This window comes from Poecilia formosa, unplaced genomic scaffold, assembly GCF_000485575.1.
Source record: "Poecilia formosa unplaced genomic scaffold, Poecilia_formosa-5.1.2 Scaffold803, whole genome shotgun sequence".
NCBI lineage: Eukaryota > Metazoa > Chordata > Actinopteri > Cyprinodontiformes > Poeciliidae > Poecilia > Poecilia formosa.
In genome coordinates, this window is record NW_006800742.1 from 16,191 (window position 1) to 32,854 (window position 16,664).

General features: G+C 38.3%; 1 protein-coding gene across 3 annotated transcripts in view; it reads right to left on the reverse strand.

The window, feature by feature from the left end:
• Positions 1–1,350: 1,350 nt before the first annotated feature.
• The window catches only part of fam110b (family with sequence similarity 110 member B), a 22,347-nt gene continuing 7,033 nt past the window's right edge, over positions 1,351–16,664 (reverse strand). The window contains exons 1-4 of one of the 3 annotated variants that reach the window (XM_016666824.1): positions 8,209–8,373; positions 7,096–7,700; positions 4,964–5,376; positions 1,351–3,216 (exon numbers count right to left, since the gene is read on the reverse strand). In XM_016666824.1, coding sequence (XP_016522310.1) covers positions 2,313–3,216; positions 4,964–5,376; positions 7,096–7,218 — 1,440 coding nt within the window. In that variant the 5' untranslated portion in view covers positions 7,219–7,700; positions 8,209–8,373 and the 3' untranslated portion in view covers positions 1,351–2,312. Of the gene's footprint in view, positions 3,217–4,963; positions 5,377–7,095; positions 7,701–8,190; positions 8,374–16,664 lie in introns of those variants that run through there. The other 2 variants (XM_007543358.2, XM_007543357.2) reach the window with 2 other exon arrangements.

The following is a 16,664-nucleotide window of genomic DNA, read 5'->3' on the forward strand; positions in this document are numbered from 1 at the left end:
AAGATAAATAAATATTGCTTTCCTTAATCTATAAATATCATCGAAGTTTCCTTCAGTTCCCAACAGGTCTTTAAGATCATATTCCTGTCCTTACAATAGTAATAGTAGTACAAAAAGTGTGTGTGTGTGTGTATATATATATATATATATATATATATATATATACTTTTTGTGTGTGTGTTTACATACATATCCACACACATACTGCCATTGGCAATGACCTTTTACAGCCTAACCTTCTTGATAATGGTGTTAATGGCTGCCTGCATGACAACTTCTAACTGACCAGACTTTCCCATGATTGTGTGGCCAAGACATATTTCATCATCTTACATTTTCATTATTCAACTCATGTAATATTTTCATCTTTTGAGAAACAAAATTTTAAGTTTGTATTAGGTGTGTAATGCATAATCATCAAAATGAAGACAAAAAAATGCCTCATGTAATGAATGCAACTCTCACTATTCAAACTGAATAAATGAACTTTGCATATTTACAGGTTTTGAGATGCAGTTGTATTTATTCAACAAGAGTTGACAAGCAGCAGAGATGGATCCAGAAAATTTTACTTGGCAGGGCAAAGGATTAGCATGAGGTCTAGGTCACGTGGCAATGCTGGACGTCTTCTTGAAGTAAAAAAGTTCTCTCTCAAACCATCTCTTTCATTGATCATAACCCTGACCATTCACTTTCTGACCATACAGCCAAACAGAGATTTAAAGAGGATTGGCAAAAGCAAATGAAGTAGATTAGCAAGCGTTGGTTAGAACTGATGGTGTAATCCATGTTACTGTAGAGTATCCTGTCTGCTGCCTGCTAATTAAGCCATTAGCATGTCAGGACACTCATGAATGTTGGGATAATGGTGGTGATAGTGGTAGGAGTTTGTTCCACAATTGTTTAGTTTTTGGTTTGACCCCTGGCTCCACCACTGTCGTGTCCTTGGGCAACATTGCAGTAACATGACACTTCACCTATAAGTAGTGGTCAGAGGGCCTGGTGGCACAGGTGCTTGGCAGCCTCACCTCTGGAAGCTGTGGCTCCTCTCCATCATGACTGAATGTGGTGAAGTGCTTTACAGGCCTCTGGACTTGATAAGGTGCTATGCAAGTCATTTACCATTTTACAGCAACAACCTTCAGTCAGTCAGAAGCCTTTTTAAATAAGGCTGCTACTGGAGATTATTCTTACCGACGCAATCATCAACCAGAATTACTCTTTAAAGAGACTTAGATGACATGAGTTACAACATTTTTCCCCCTTTGGCATAAATACAGTATGAATCAAATTCTGAACCCACCTCTCATTCCTCTGTACGAAGTCTGAACCAAAGTGACGACACTCAAATAGCTCTTGCCTGTTTTTTAATGGAGACTCTCGGATTTCATACAGATGTTGAAAGTTAGCATCACTGGTGGAATGCAGGGTACACAGAGAATTTTCAGTCTGAAATCGGTTTCTTACGGCTACTCAGCTGAAGAAAACCACATCATTCTATATTTAGAGTGAACAAGCTCTCATGTCTTACTTCATTCACAGGTTTTGGTAAGAAAAATACTCTGTGGGAAGTAATAATTATAAAATCTTCACATATTCGAATGATGCTTAGTTAAGTAAGTCAAGCAGAGATGGACATATGCAAATACCTCTGGTAGAATTGTAGGACAGCACAATATGTCATTGTTTTTACATGGAACTGGAACATAAAGGAGTTTTTGGTGTACATACTGTTTGGGAAAAAAATTAATTGGTATAATTAACAACTACTCCAGGCACCAATAAAACCATCAATACTGATATCTGCTGTTTCCAGTTTGATGTTTCAGACTGAAGGCCATTTCTAAGTGTGGAAAGTGCAGAACTGGAAGCTAAACTGGCCAAACGGATTGGGAATAAAGGGAAGTGACATCAGGCTGCACTTTGTTGGAATGTCAGTCACATTAATGTATGATGGACTGAAGTGTGCTAAACACTTCTGACAGAGTGGATCCATTCTCTAGCTCACTGTATCATGCTTTTGGTTGTGGTGCAACTGAGATGTCAGTCAGGCTTTCAGAGAGAAACAGAAAATGACAGAGTCTTTATCACGACATCTGTCCACGTTTGGTTCTGTTCACCTTCTTCTGTATTTTGGAGTATTCTCTTCATACCTCTTGTTTGTTTGATATGAACTCTTAGACCACCTCTTCAGTCCTTCATTCTTAAAACTAAAATAATTTTCTTCTTCTTTAGCCTTTAAATCCGGCTAGACATGACCTTACAAGTTTGGAGCCATGGGAGAGATTATCCACAGTCCACATGAACCTAATCTAAACATGGGAAACCTTTTGTGTTTCTCTTGCTTGTTTAATGCTATACAGCCATTTAATAACCCTTGCATTTCGCTCCACAGCTGAGATGCCATAGGGGACGCGCTCACCAGCCTCTTCCTCTTCCTCCCCCTCATCCTCTTCTGATATTCCGTCATTGGAAGATCGCCGTGACTGGTCACAATCGGAGGAGATCATAGAAGCTGATCGAAAGTTCAGGCTGACAATGTCCGAGTTGGCCCGTGCAAAGTTCTCGGGACCCACTGCCTCCAACTCCTCAGGATCAAGGCCGCAATAATTAAAAAAGCGTTCCACATCCGCTCCGGCCCGGGCATACCGATCCGACAGGTCTGACTTGGATCTGTGCAGCGACGAACGACGAGTCACGTTTGAACCCTGCTCCAGATCAATGTTCAACTCGGCTGATGCACTAGCAGGGTCTCCAAAGTCACATGGCAAAGACTGTGGGGTTGTGTTGTTGCAGGGCGTAGGTGACATTGGCGGACGCGCACGTGGAAGTGACAAGGACAGTGCAGGAGGGAGAGAGGTGGGCTTTGGTTTGGGAGGGAGGGGTGGAGCTGAGGAGCTGCTAGACTGATTGGTGCGCAGCGGTTTACCATTGCACAGTCGCAGGAGGTCAGATGATGAGTGGGAGGTCAGGAGAGGTGGCAGTGGGGAATGAGAACGCTGGACAACTCCTCCTTCACATCCTCTTTCATCTTGGACTCGTCTGCTAAGGTTCAGGTTTCCTGCTTGTTGTGGAGTGCGACGCCCCCCACTTGCCATTGGGGGGACCTTTAAGGAGTGAGAGAAGGATCTGAGAGAATGCGAGGTGCTCGGACTGGGAGCTGAGTCTGAAGGTTGCTCATTAAGAGTCATGGTGGATCTGTATGTTAGTGGCATCCTAGAAGGAGAAACAGAAACAGAGTATTAGAAAGCACCACAAACACAAGTGACCACAGAGGACCTACACGTGAGCATAATGTTATTATAGTAATCACTCTATTATTGAATTTGCTACACTCTGTGCCTTGCACATCTGTGTTATTCTGGGACACAGTTTTAGGAATTTCTAGTATTAGCACATTACGTGCTAATACTAGCACATCACGTTTGGCTCCAACAAAACCTGATTTAAATTTCCAGAAGATATATATTGTTTAATTAATGACGTAGATTTTAACACGTCAAGAACTTATACACAGTTACTTTTGTTTTTTTTAAACATACATAGCCATAGAGCACTGGCAACCTTGCACAAGGTTAAGATTCTATCCCAAATAGCAATTGTTAAATTAACAATGTTTATTTTGGAAAAACATTGTAATTAAAATCTCTGAATATTCTCTGTTGCTGGTAAAAGAGTCATATTCTGCAATAACGAAAGTCACTGTGTGAAGTGCTTTGGGGTCCTCTGGACTTGATGAAGTGCTATATGAGTACATATCATTTACTATTTCCCCTTTCAGTTGAAATAAAAGAACTGCTCTTCTTCTTAGGACTACTATGTAAAATAACTGACACTCATTTGAATCACTAAAAAAACAGGATATTTAAAGATCTTCCTGAATCTTTGCAGCATCTAAAACAATTTTTTTCCAGAAATTCTGCTCATCAAATGCTGCAATGGTCTTCACTCTTAGCCTGTAGGCATAGTTGTTTGTAAAGGTCAAAAATCCCGTTTAGATATTCCATTGTTTTGAAAATATTACTAAGTCACCCTAACCCTCTCTGGGCAAATTGTCCTGGTTCTGGAAAATTGTGTATGCATAACAATGGCTGTGTTGATGAAAATGTTGTAAAAACTTGTGCATGTTTTGTAATTTAAAGTCATTTATTCATGATTTCCTTTTGCATCATTTCCTAATTTTTAGCCATCAACTGCCTTTCAAAGTTCATTTTTTAGACACTAAAGTTTTTGGCAATTTAATTCCCATTCATTTGGTTCTTAATGTTTTGATTTCCACTGGATGAAATTCCATGTACTGTAAATACATAAAATTCCAGATATATGCAGTACCCTATGAAATGTATTTACACCCTTGGATTTTTCCACATTTTATTGCTTTTACAAATCAACCATGAACAAAGGCTTTTTGACAAAATAAGTTACAAAAAATAGTAACTTTTTGTAGTAGCTAAAAAGTTACTACAAAATAATAGTAATAAAGAATACATAGCAAAAATAAGTGATTTTTATTGTTGACAATAATAGTCTCCAATTTGCATATATAAAATGAAAAAAAAACTATAGACATTTTAATAGTTAAGACTGCTACTTAAAGGTTTGAAAAACTTGGACAGTTCATAAATAATTGCTTTTTATGAAAATGACTGATGTTAAAAACAGCCTTCACAGGTGGTGCACAAAATAAAAAGACCTTAGAATGACTTGGTTTCCTCCAGATATCTGCAAAGTTTCTCCTATCAGAATTTCACAATCTTCCAATGATCAAATTCAGAATCATTTTATATCAGGCAACAGTTTTTGCTGAGGTGTAAGCTCAAAGTTAGTAAAAAAATATCTTTCAGCTTTTTGTTAGTGTTGTGTTCAAATCTTAGCTTTAAAATCAGAGACAGAATTAGAAGAACTCAGTGTAACAGGCATTAGAAATACTCCAGACAATATGCAACTGTCAGCAGTGACTCACCCCAACGGTGTCCAGCTTCGGGCCATTCTGGCTGATGACCTCATGAGGACGGCACTTTTAGCTCCACCTGACAGTCCTTCAGAACCTGCTGCTGAAGACGATGATGAGTTCAGCAGATTTTTTAAGATCTCCAGATTTAAATTCTCCCGTTTGCCGCTGCCACAGCTGGATGCACATGTGTCTGACTTTGCGTTGTTATTGGACGCTTTGAAAGGGGTCCCGGCTCCGTTCCCTCCTCCACCAATCCCAGGGCTTTTCTTTGACAGGATGGAAGGGTCAACGGTGGGCTTGGCCAGGACAGGCGGTTTGACTGGTTCTTGCTTGGCATTGATGACCTCCTGACTCTTGACATACTTTGCTTTGTCAGCTTCCAGTCTCTCAACTGCACTCAGGCGGTTTGGGTTTGGCTCCGCCTGAGAACACATTAAAAATGAATGATTCTATGTAAATAGTTTCAGGCATGGAAAAATAAACATTTCATCATAAAGCAGTATGATCCAATTACTGCATACTTCTGCAAAAAACCAATCAGATCAATGAAATGTTCTAACCAAAGAACATTTGCTACAATGACCACAAGTATGTTTGAGGAAGTCAAAGTGAAGATTTAAAGCCAAAGGGCTTTAATAACTCTCAAGAATGATGGTAAATAGCATCACACAAACAACAGGTTTCTCCTTCACCTTTAGATCAACTGTGAGATGGTCAAATGTTTTGAAAGGTGGATAACTGGGTGTTCCAACAGGAAAATGAAAAACATCAAGTATCTGGAATAATGTTGGCCTGACCTCAGCCCTATTGAAAACGACACGTATAGATGTTGGGTCTGTGCCAGTAGACCAACTTCTTTGAAAGATATTCACCAACTCTGTCAGAAGGAGTGGTCAGATACTGTGGCAAAGCTCTTGCAGAAGTTACAAAAGGCAGTACCCAGCAAGATGTTACTTGCCCAGAGACATTTAACTATATACAGGAGTGCATTTCCACAGCAGGTTCCTAAAGGCTTTTTCTCCAAAGCTTAACTTTCCAAAGGCTTTTAATTTACCCAAGATGTTCTCTGTGAGTTTGAATGGAGTCTGAACCCTGGGCAGTAAAATAGGACTTCTGACGCTGAGAAGGTCATCATTCTGCAGGAGTGCTACGATATGGGGGCACAGTTCCCTGTTCTTTGAATGGGCGGCACTGAGGATGGGGTTCTCCATCCTCAGTGCCGGGTGAAACCTGGGTGGTGGGGTGACCGGATTCCAGGCTCAACCTTTGCTAGTAGTAGTGTAAGCCCTGTGTGTCTTTGCTACTCAAGTGCTTCCTTGCCTTCCTGTCGGGCGGATTCCTGCTGAGGTAGAACGCTAAGAGGGCGTCTGTGGAGGAACAGAGGCCGCCCGCCCTGCAGTTCCGGGCTGCTGAGCGCTGGAAGGCTTATGACCTTCCTCTTAAGTACAAATGACAGTTTAGCACACACTTCTACAACACATGTCCATAAACACACACAATCACGGTTACATAATCCAAAAGGTCAGAGGTCATACCAGCACAGGTTCAAATTACATAATACAACCTGTCTCACATGATATCATGGGCAACCGTAATTTAATAAAGTCAATCATGCAATTAGGACACCATCCCCTGAAGTTACTATTGAATTATCATTAGCCAAGGGTCCACAGTCCATGTAGAACAAGGGGCTGGTTTTTACCAGGCGGGAGCATTCATCTTCTTCATATGAAGCTGGATGCCATATGAAGAGTCATCCAGCTTCTTCATATGGTTTGCATGGAATGCTAAAACAGGACATGTGATTTAAAAAAAAAAGAAGCGCTCCAATTAGGATTACAATTAGCCATCTACGAACATTATTTCTAACAATTTACACATAGCTGTTAAGCTCTGAAATGAATTTAAAAATCACTTTTAAATTAGAAGAAGTTTGAAAAAATAGATCTTTAAAAATAAAATCATTCAACATGTGTAGGGTCAGAGCAGTAACTATGGACACCACATTGTAACGCATCATTGTTTCACCATTATAAATGGTTCAAAGAAATTATTAAAAGGCCAAAACTAATCTGACCTTCAACCTCAGCTGCAGGAGTCCTCATTAAGATCACAACAATGACATTACGGCAGTACTTCACCTGCCGTCTGAAGTACTCAGGGCCCTTGTTCAGGATGCGAAGAGGTACAGTGGAACTGAAGGGCGTGGTGGGGCCAGCAGACTTGCTACTTGGCAGGGGAGGAGCCAATGTCTCTGTCGGCATGGCAACAAGGCGATTGGGGTGGCCGGCCGTGGTGGCAATAGGTGCGGGGTGGTTGACAGAGGGTGGGGTCACTAAGGAACCCCCAAAACATGAAGACACAAGGTGGAGGCAAGAAAAAAATCTAAAAGCAGGCAAACCCCCTCACCCTGCACATCGCTTCTGCAAGAAGGCAAGAGTTACTGAAGAGGAGAGGATGAAGTGGGAGAATACTGTAGTCACATAAACAAATTGAAAGGATGATCTCTGCTCTCTAATCTGTTAGCTCTTTGGATTAGACTGCTTCAATCATTTAGGTTGGGCAACAGAACAATGGAAAGGAGGCAAATGAATGCAGGGAAAGGAAAGTGAAACTCCAGACGTGCGACAGCGGCGTGGCGTGGATAAGAGATCCCATTAAGCCAGGGGACAGCAGAGGCTGTTAGAAAATCAACAACCTACTGCCTTTCCACTGAGACCAGCTCTCCCTTCCACCTGACAAGCATCTGAAAAGGGAAAAGAAAAAAAAAAACAGTCAATAGAGAAGTTGGACATCATTTACCTTGCAATATAGAACTGCAGTATTTCTGCAAGCAAACACAAAGTAAATCATCCATTCATCTGAAGTCAGGCCATGATTAAGTTTTGTTGGTACATTGGTTATGACGGTCAAATCTTTCGTTCTTGTTTTCTTTGCTTTTTTAAATAAATGTGAAAACAGAAGAAACAACTAACAACAAACTGACATCTGCATCTGATTTAGTGTCCACTAAATGAATGTTTCTAGCTCATAACTTCTAAGTAGCAGAGAAGAAAAATAAGCTTACGCTAGTCCGATCAAAAATAAAGGATTTTTGCATGAGGCAAAAATCTTGTGCAAATTTTTGCATGAGAAGTTAACTTCTGCATCTTTTCATATCTGCTCGTTTCATTGTTGAGTACAGTTTTTTGTTCCTCCTTTCTTAAAAACTTATTTTACATCATAAATAACTTTACCTTGCAAATAATATTTACCAGTTTCACTGGCAGAGGGTTCACTTAAACCCTCTGCTTTAATGCTGCCTGTGTATTTGGCCACTAGGTGCTGCAGGTTGTCAGTGGGAGTCACATCCGTCAGGTAAAAAACAACAAAACTGAGTAAAGCAGAGCAAGCAGAAGTTCCTCATGTCAGCAGAACTTCTGTTTCGGATCAATGAATGACCTTGAAGTTGATGTTGTTCTAAGCACTAGATGGATAACAGCTGTATGAACCCTTTTCATACACAATTGTGTCTGTGGTGAACAGCTATTTAATGCTGCTTTCTTGTATGTATGTGGCTAAGGAAGGCAGACTAGCCGCCATTCGCCACCTACTGGGCAGCCACTGTAAGTTCCCTGAGAATTTCTCCAAATCCACAAGGACAGAAATGTTGAACACCTTAGGAATATCTTGCCAAGTGTAAGGCAAACCTTTAGGTATAAAAACAAGAGTAACATCAAAGTGCTAACATAACAGAAGAATGAACCAGTCTGCATCACTGGCTCTATTTTGAAATTTGGACCCGTAATGTGACTATATTGTTCTTTGGGGAGTGATTGGGGGTTGAATGTGCTTCATTGGGAAGGGCAGCCATCTTGCAGTCAGATAAATTGAGGTCCAATTCCAGCTTCCTCCCAAGCCACATCAGTGTGCAACTGGGCAATGTACTCATCCAAAAACTGCCAGCTGACAAGGCCTGAAATTCACAGCGGGATTGTGGGTGTTGCACATTATACAATCAATTCCTGCAAATTTTTATAATTGAATTGAAATTAATTTTTTGTAAAGCGCCTTGAGATAAAATTTGTTGTGAATTAATGGTATATAAATATACTGAATTGAATAAATCCAGGAAATCCCCGAATAGAACTACAACAGAAATGTGTAATAATGTGGATGTTTGTTTTGGACCATAAATGATAACAAAAAACCCACCCGCTACACACTTTGGACTCTCNAGATAAATTGAGGTCCAATTCCAGCTTCCTCCCAAGCCACATCAGTGTGCAACTGGGCAATGCACTCATCCAAAAACTGCCAGCTGACAAGGCCTAAAATTCACAGCGGGATTGTGGGTGTTGCATATTATACAATCAATTCCTGCAAATCTAGTTTTTATAATTGAATTGAAATTAATTTTTTGTAAAGCGCCTTGAGATAAAATTTGTTGTGAATTAATGGTATATAAATCCCCGCATAGAACTACAACAGAAATGTGTAATAATGTGGATGTTTGTTTTGGACCATAAATGATAACAAAAAACCCACCCGCTACACACTTTGGACTCTCACTCCTTCAAAGTAAAACATCCCTCCGCTGTGCCAGTGTGGCTCTTACTAGCAGGCCAACAATCATCGGATTCAATGGCTTTAACAGTAAACTAATCAAAACATGCACCGCTGGTTAAAACATGCATTTAACTTAACATGAACAATTTTAACTAAAACCTTTTTGTTGTTGTTGTTTTTGCATGCAGTATTTGCCACACATCACTTTACCTTATCAAGCCATTAATTTTTTCTATTTTTAATCGAAAATTTTGACTGGATTAGTCCTCTACAGGAACAAAGGTTCAACTGAAAATGGACTAATCCAGTTCTTGTGAAAAGACATGAAGAGACAGAAGGAGAAAGAAGAGATGGAAGCTGGAGAGCAAGGCGAGGCACCAAGGATTAATGAGGCAACCAAAATAATTCAAAAGGGGCCATTGACACATTTTGCATAAATTCAACATCATACTCTAACCTTTTCCAAATATACAGTTGCATCATGCATAATAATTAAAATCAATTAAACATTTACCAATTCATTCCAAGAGCAACATTACTGGATTCATTGAATACCAAACACTGCATTCCCAGAACACACTCCTGATCAAAATCTTAAAACCAGTCAAAAAATTGCAAGAATTTGCATTTTGCACTATTGGATCTTAAGAAGGTTCTAAGTAGAGCTTCACAATGTCAAAGGAAAAAATCAGTGCAAGAGACAAGAACTTTTGAGGAGGAAATTTTCTGAAAACTGCATTTAGACTCAAACATGATTTTTTCAGCTGATCAAAAGTTTAAGACCATAGTCTTTAAAAGCCAAAAGCTGTGCAAAAATCTGGATTCCATGTCATTTTCTGTCAAGTCTTTACACTGTCAAGACCTCCTGATGGCAAAAGCAAAAAAGCTCACTGACTTTGAATGTGGTAGGATTGTTGAGCTGCATAAGCAAGGCCTCTCACAACGTGCCATCGCTGCTGAGGTTGGACGCAGTAAGACAGTCATTTTGCATTTTTTAAATGATCCTGAGGGTTATGGAACAAAAAAGTCAAGTGGTAGACCCAAAAAAAATTCACCAGCTCTGAGCCACAGGATCTGATTGGCTGTCTGTCAAGACACGGGACGATCCTCTACCCAAATTAAGGCCATTAAGGGAAGTTTACAAAAATGGACATCAGTTCCAGACAGTGGATGCCTTTCATGAAGCCATCTTCAACACTTGGAGCAACGTTCCCACTAGCCTCCTGGAAACACTGGCATCAAGCCTAAACGATTGTTTGAAGTCATCAACAAAAATGGTGGAGCTACTCATTACTGAGTCCTTTTTTTTTACACTTTGATTTCTGTTTTGGTTTTTTTTTTTTTTAGCAATGGTCTTAAACTTTTGATCAGCTGAAAAAAATCATGTTTGAGTGTAAATGCAGTTTTCAATTAATTCCCCGCTCAAAAGTTTTTGTTTCTTACGCTGATTTCTTCTTTTAACATTGTGAAGCTCTACTTAGAACCTTCTTAAGATCCAATAATGCAAAATGCAAATTCTTGCAATTTTTTGACTGGTCTTAAGATTTTGATCGGGAGTGTATGTACAATAAGATCGACAGGCAAATGCAGAATCCTGGACAAAGAGTTGTGGATAAACTGGAGTAAAAAGTAAGAAAAACAAGTCATTTATACACAGGTCTGCAACAAAATAATTTTTATCAGAGCAATAACCGGGGCTCTCACTAAGAGATGCTGGCATCCACTGAGCTACAACAGTAAAAACACTTTATTGCTACAGCATCAGCTGAATTAAATTAACAACAGCAGGAGAAAGCAGGCCAGGCTACAGCACAATGTTCCAGTGTTTTATAGTTTCCTGTCACTTTTGGAAGGCAATGTGGATATTTCTTCCAGTATGCTTCAGAAATATTTATTATTCAAATATTTATCAATTAAAGCCAATTCACAATAATTTGATATTTCTGACCTCCCAAAATAAAGACATTTAATTTATTTGGACAAAAATGAGTCTGACATCCGTGTTTCTGACTGAATCTTCACTTTACTCTATCTAGAACAGAAATACCCTATATTGTTCCACAGTGTAGAAATTCCAGTGCAACAGTAAAAGTGACAAAGAATGTAGAGTCATATAGAAAGAGTGTTGAACATTTTTTGATATTTTGTCTGTGAATTGTTGCTTTATTTGATTAAGTTTTTAGTAACAATTACACAGTGAGTGAGTTCTGTATTCAAAGATAAAGGCAATCCAAGCAAAGGTAACTGTGTGACCTTTTTCTTTTTTTTTTGTGGTGACTTGTATCGTTTTGGCCAGGCAGTGCATTTGGTTGCATTTGTTGAGGAGACACAGAATTCTCCCAACAGCTTCATTGCTATGTGCTCCAAAATGATGCCAACACTCTCCTTTATTTTTAGTGTCAACAAAACAGACTTAATCTCATTGGAGAAGCCATCTGGAAGCCCCTCCCCCGCTGTCATGTCCACTACACTGTCTACACATGGCCCTTTTTCATTGTATTCATTGTAATGAATAAAAAGTGGGTAATTGATTTTGGGTAACAATCAGTTACCCATGATTTTACCTTCACTTAGTTTAATGGACCTTTTAAATACAAATGACATAATTTGCAGTTGGGATGTTTTGTGATCAGCAGAAATTACTGACCCACATTTGAAGCAATAATACCACTCAACTTAAATGACTAAATAGTGCAAACTTGTGAGATTGTGAAAAACAAGATCACCATTCAATTCAGTTGACTTTATTTATCCCGATAAGATAGATACAGGGATACATTTCCCTAACATAAGCAGTATTTCTGCTCTCAACACAAAACCTTGGAGGGGAGTGTCAGTGTTGCAGGGGTCCCCAAAGTCAGTCCTCGAGGGCCGGCATCCTGCATGTTATAGTTTTCTCCCTGGTTTTACACACCTGCATCAAATGATGGCTCATTAGAAGGCCTAAGCAGAACACTGACTTGCTGAGGAGGTTGTTACAACCACTAGGGAGAGAACTAAAACATGCAGGATGCCGGCCCTTGAGGACCGACTTTGGACTTTGGTCTATTGTGACCTTAAAGTTAATTATGCACCAGAATAATAGTCTGAAGCACAGCAACCACTCAAGGGTTCAATCAAAATAAACTAAATTAAGGTTTTAGAGTGGCCTGGTCAAAGTTCAGCCTTAGAGTAGACTGACGTAAAACATGATGTACATGGAGGAAAACCAGCCAGTACAGCTGGATTAAACATTTCAACAAGAGAGAAAAATGCACAAAAATTCCTCCACAGACTTTCCTGTGAAAGACTGTCTGCCAGTTATTGCAAACATTTGACAGCAATTGCTACCATCAAAGCTTGAACAGTCATTATATTCAGTGGACAGCATGTTTTTTTTTAGTTTAACAATTGGCCTACTACTTGTTATGAAGCCAGAAGATGAAAGGCTGATCCTTTAACAACTTCAGATGAGGACAGTCACAATAAGCATTAAATCAATTAATTGCATGATAAATTAACACAAACTCAATAATTTCCATTTGCATAATTTATTGTTTTTCTCTTTTCTCTCTACTAAAAACTGGATGACAAAAGTCTCCAGTCTGTTGCTTTGGTCTCAGCTAACCCTGTATTTGAAGGGAAATGTTGTTTACAGAGACTTCAAGTGTATTTTATTTGTTGATTCTGTTGTTTTTCTTATTTAAAATGTTCAGTTCCAGTGTTCAATGTTCATTTAAAATTTCCGGAGAATGTGTTCTTACATTATTATGCCTTTATTACCATTATATAACTTGAAAATGTTCTGAAAACAACAACCATTTGACAGCTGACAGAACAGCTGTCAAATGGTTGTATGTTTGCTTACAGTTTCATGTGAATTTGAAGTGAACTTTTGAAATTTTCCAAAAAAGAAAATAAAAGTTAATTGCAATTCAAGGTAATTTCCATCTACTGCTTTGGAGCAAATCAACCTACACAAAGCGCAATTTAATCAGAGGTTGATGCTGCCTACAGCTGTACTGGATCAGATGCAGAGATTGTCAACTATGGACCACATGTGTTGAAAAGCTGGAGGTTTGACGTTGGAAATATTTTTGTTTTGTTCCTCTAAAAAGCCACTGACGCACCAGTCGAAGGGAATAGGCCTGTCACGATAACAAATTTTGCTGAATGATAAATTGTCCCATCAGTTATTGCGATAAACAGTGTTGTTGTTTTGAGACCATTTTCATCTAATGTCAAGGTGATGACTTAAAAATGCAAGAACAGATTATCAAAGATTAAAGATCAAGATCGGAAGCCAAATTCAACAGCTATTTCATTCAAACTATGGTAAGAATGAAAATTGGAGTAATGAAAATGTATAATGTTTGAATTTTATTTCTGAAAGGTGATGTGTAATTGTGAAAGGTCCCCAGATGGGGGAGAAAAAAAGAAGAAGAAGAAAAAAAAAGAATTGGGTGCTGGCTTGCTGAGGAGCTTTAAAAATGAATAGTTTAGATTAAAAAGTATTAACTTTTAATCTAAAACTTTAAAGTATAGGAATACTTTGTAGTTTAGGCCATTTTTCACTTTTCTTTCAGTCATAGTTACTGGTTGTGTGATATTTGTTTTTGCTCTTGAAGAATAAAGTCAACAGAAAGAATCTAAACAATCTCGATTAAAAGTTTACATAAGGTGGAAGTTTTGACCTATAATAAGATACACAAGTTGATACAAATGGGTTTAAATGAAAACCATCCTCACCTATGATCCGTTTGCTTATAACTAGAAATTATGAGGGAAAAAAATCTACTTGTCTGAAACTTAGTAGTTCAGAATGTGCAAATATCCACCAGTGTTCTGTTCAGAACTGGTGGTAAAGAACATTCTAATGGAGATTGTTATCTTAATTGTATATTTACTTATTTATTCTCATTTCTGTTGATTTCATGGGCTCTTCATTATTTGTTGCTCACATGGGGGTGGAGGTGGTGGTGTTTGTGGGCGGAGGCCGCTGAATACCAGGACAGAAATAAAGCAATGTAGCTGTTTAAAGATACACAATAAAATGCCCTGTATGTTTGAGTCATCAGACCAAAGCCGTTGCTATGGCAATGCCACAAAGCAGCCTGCTTACAGTACACCAAGAAATATAGAGACAAAAAAGTAATTTTGAGTAATGACACCAGATTTGAGCTGCATAAATGTAACCATCCTCACTACATCAAAACAGAGGGGAAACGTTATAACACTGAGAAAACGTTCCATCAGAGGTTCTGCATGGATGGTCATGAAAATATTCAAAAACACAAGGCCAAGCCAAACTAAAACACTTGTCTGTTTGTCAGGGATCCACTGATACTGATGATTGTTGAGGCCTGTCTTCTGGAGGTTCTGACTGAGCAGATCAGACTGAATTGTGTTAAATGTTCTGGAGAAATCAAAGAACATGGTCATCATAGCTATCTGCTTTGTCCAAAATGACAGTGGGCTTGTTGGCACTGTTCTATAATGCCATTTAAACTTCAACTAAACAACAATAAATAAGTTGCAAGGATTCCTGATATGTGCTTGTTTGAATTCTCAGGTGGCCCAGCAGGAGTGTCTTCAGGACATTGGGACAAGGCTAGATATCTTCTGCCGCTCTGGAACCTTCTCAACCTTCAGATTAAGGTTGAAGAGATACTGCAGAATCCCACAGAGCTGCTCTGTAAAAACCTCCAGGGCTTGGAAACTGTCATCATTTGGAACTGGTGAAGTTTAGTCTCTCCCACTGCCTCTTCACCTGACTTCTAAAGACAGATGGGTGGGAGGTGGAGGCAAAGGGAGCAGGAGCATCTCCTGATTTGGTTGAAGACAAAAATTTAGAACCACAAGGATCTATGGCTGAGGTGGAAGACGGAACATTTGAGGTGTGACAGGAAAGCTGTTGCTCAAGTCGTCTATTGGGACGTCTGCTTGACTGAGAAAAGGATGATGCTGAACTTGTTCATGAACTGAACCTATTGAAGAATGCCCTAGTAAAAAAAGTATATTTTAGTATATTAAATTTTAACATACTTTAGCATACTTTGATTTATGTACTTAAACTGTACTCTTTTGGAACAACTTTTTTTGTGCTTAGTATATGTTAATAGTATTAATTTACAATTTTTAGTATACTTCAACGTACTTTTTCGGAACAACTTCAAGTAGTACTTAGTATACTTTAAGTATACTTTTTATGTGTTATTCAAGAGCTTGATTAGGATATTTTGAGTGTACTAATTCTGTAAGAGAATTATATTAAAAATATACTTTAAATATATTTTAAATACACTACTAATATATTAGTAATGTATTTAAATTACACTTAATTTTTATTTTTGATTTACTGTTATTGCTAATAAACTACAATTTTAATTACTCATAAGTCTTCTTTATTCCTACTTTCCTATTTTGTATATTACACACATAACTACACTACAGTACTTACATTGTTTTAGGCTACAATTACATGGAAAGATTAATTACACAAGATGTTCAAGGTAATTCAAATATTTTGTTTTATTACCGACATTTTGAAATTGTCCAATTTTACTTAACTTTAGGAGCTTTACATAAATTATCAGTTTACACGTCAAAAGTGAACACAATGAACATGAAAATTTAAGTGTGGCAAAAAAAAAAAAAAACACGAAAGTTATTACTTTAAAGAACAAAAACTATAATTACATTGTGCTTTCAATACATTACCATTTTGGTAACACTTTATTTGATGGGGTGTGCATAAGACTGAAATGACACTGTCACAAACATAACATAAAACCTTTCATCCAACTTTTAAAGCAAATTCTCATTAAAATTGTCATTATTTACTGAATGACACTTCATGACACTGTTGGTATGTTCCTAACAGGAGTTATGTCATGTTTATGACAGCATCATATCAGTCTTATGCACACCCAGTCAAATAAAGTCTTACCAACATTTTTTCAAGAACCATTATACTATAAGACAATTGTACAAACTGTCAATACATTCAAAGTTTACAAACAACAAAATTATGAAAATTAGCACAATAAAACGATAGGTACACTTTAGAGGAAATGTGAAAACTGTTCCACCAAGGTCAGAGTATTGTTTTAATTCAGTCTCACAGTATTCCAGTATTACTGCAGACAAACTGACATTTCTCCTTCCTAAGAACAGTGAGGAT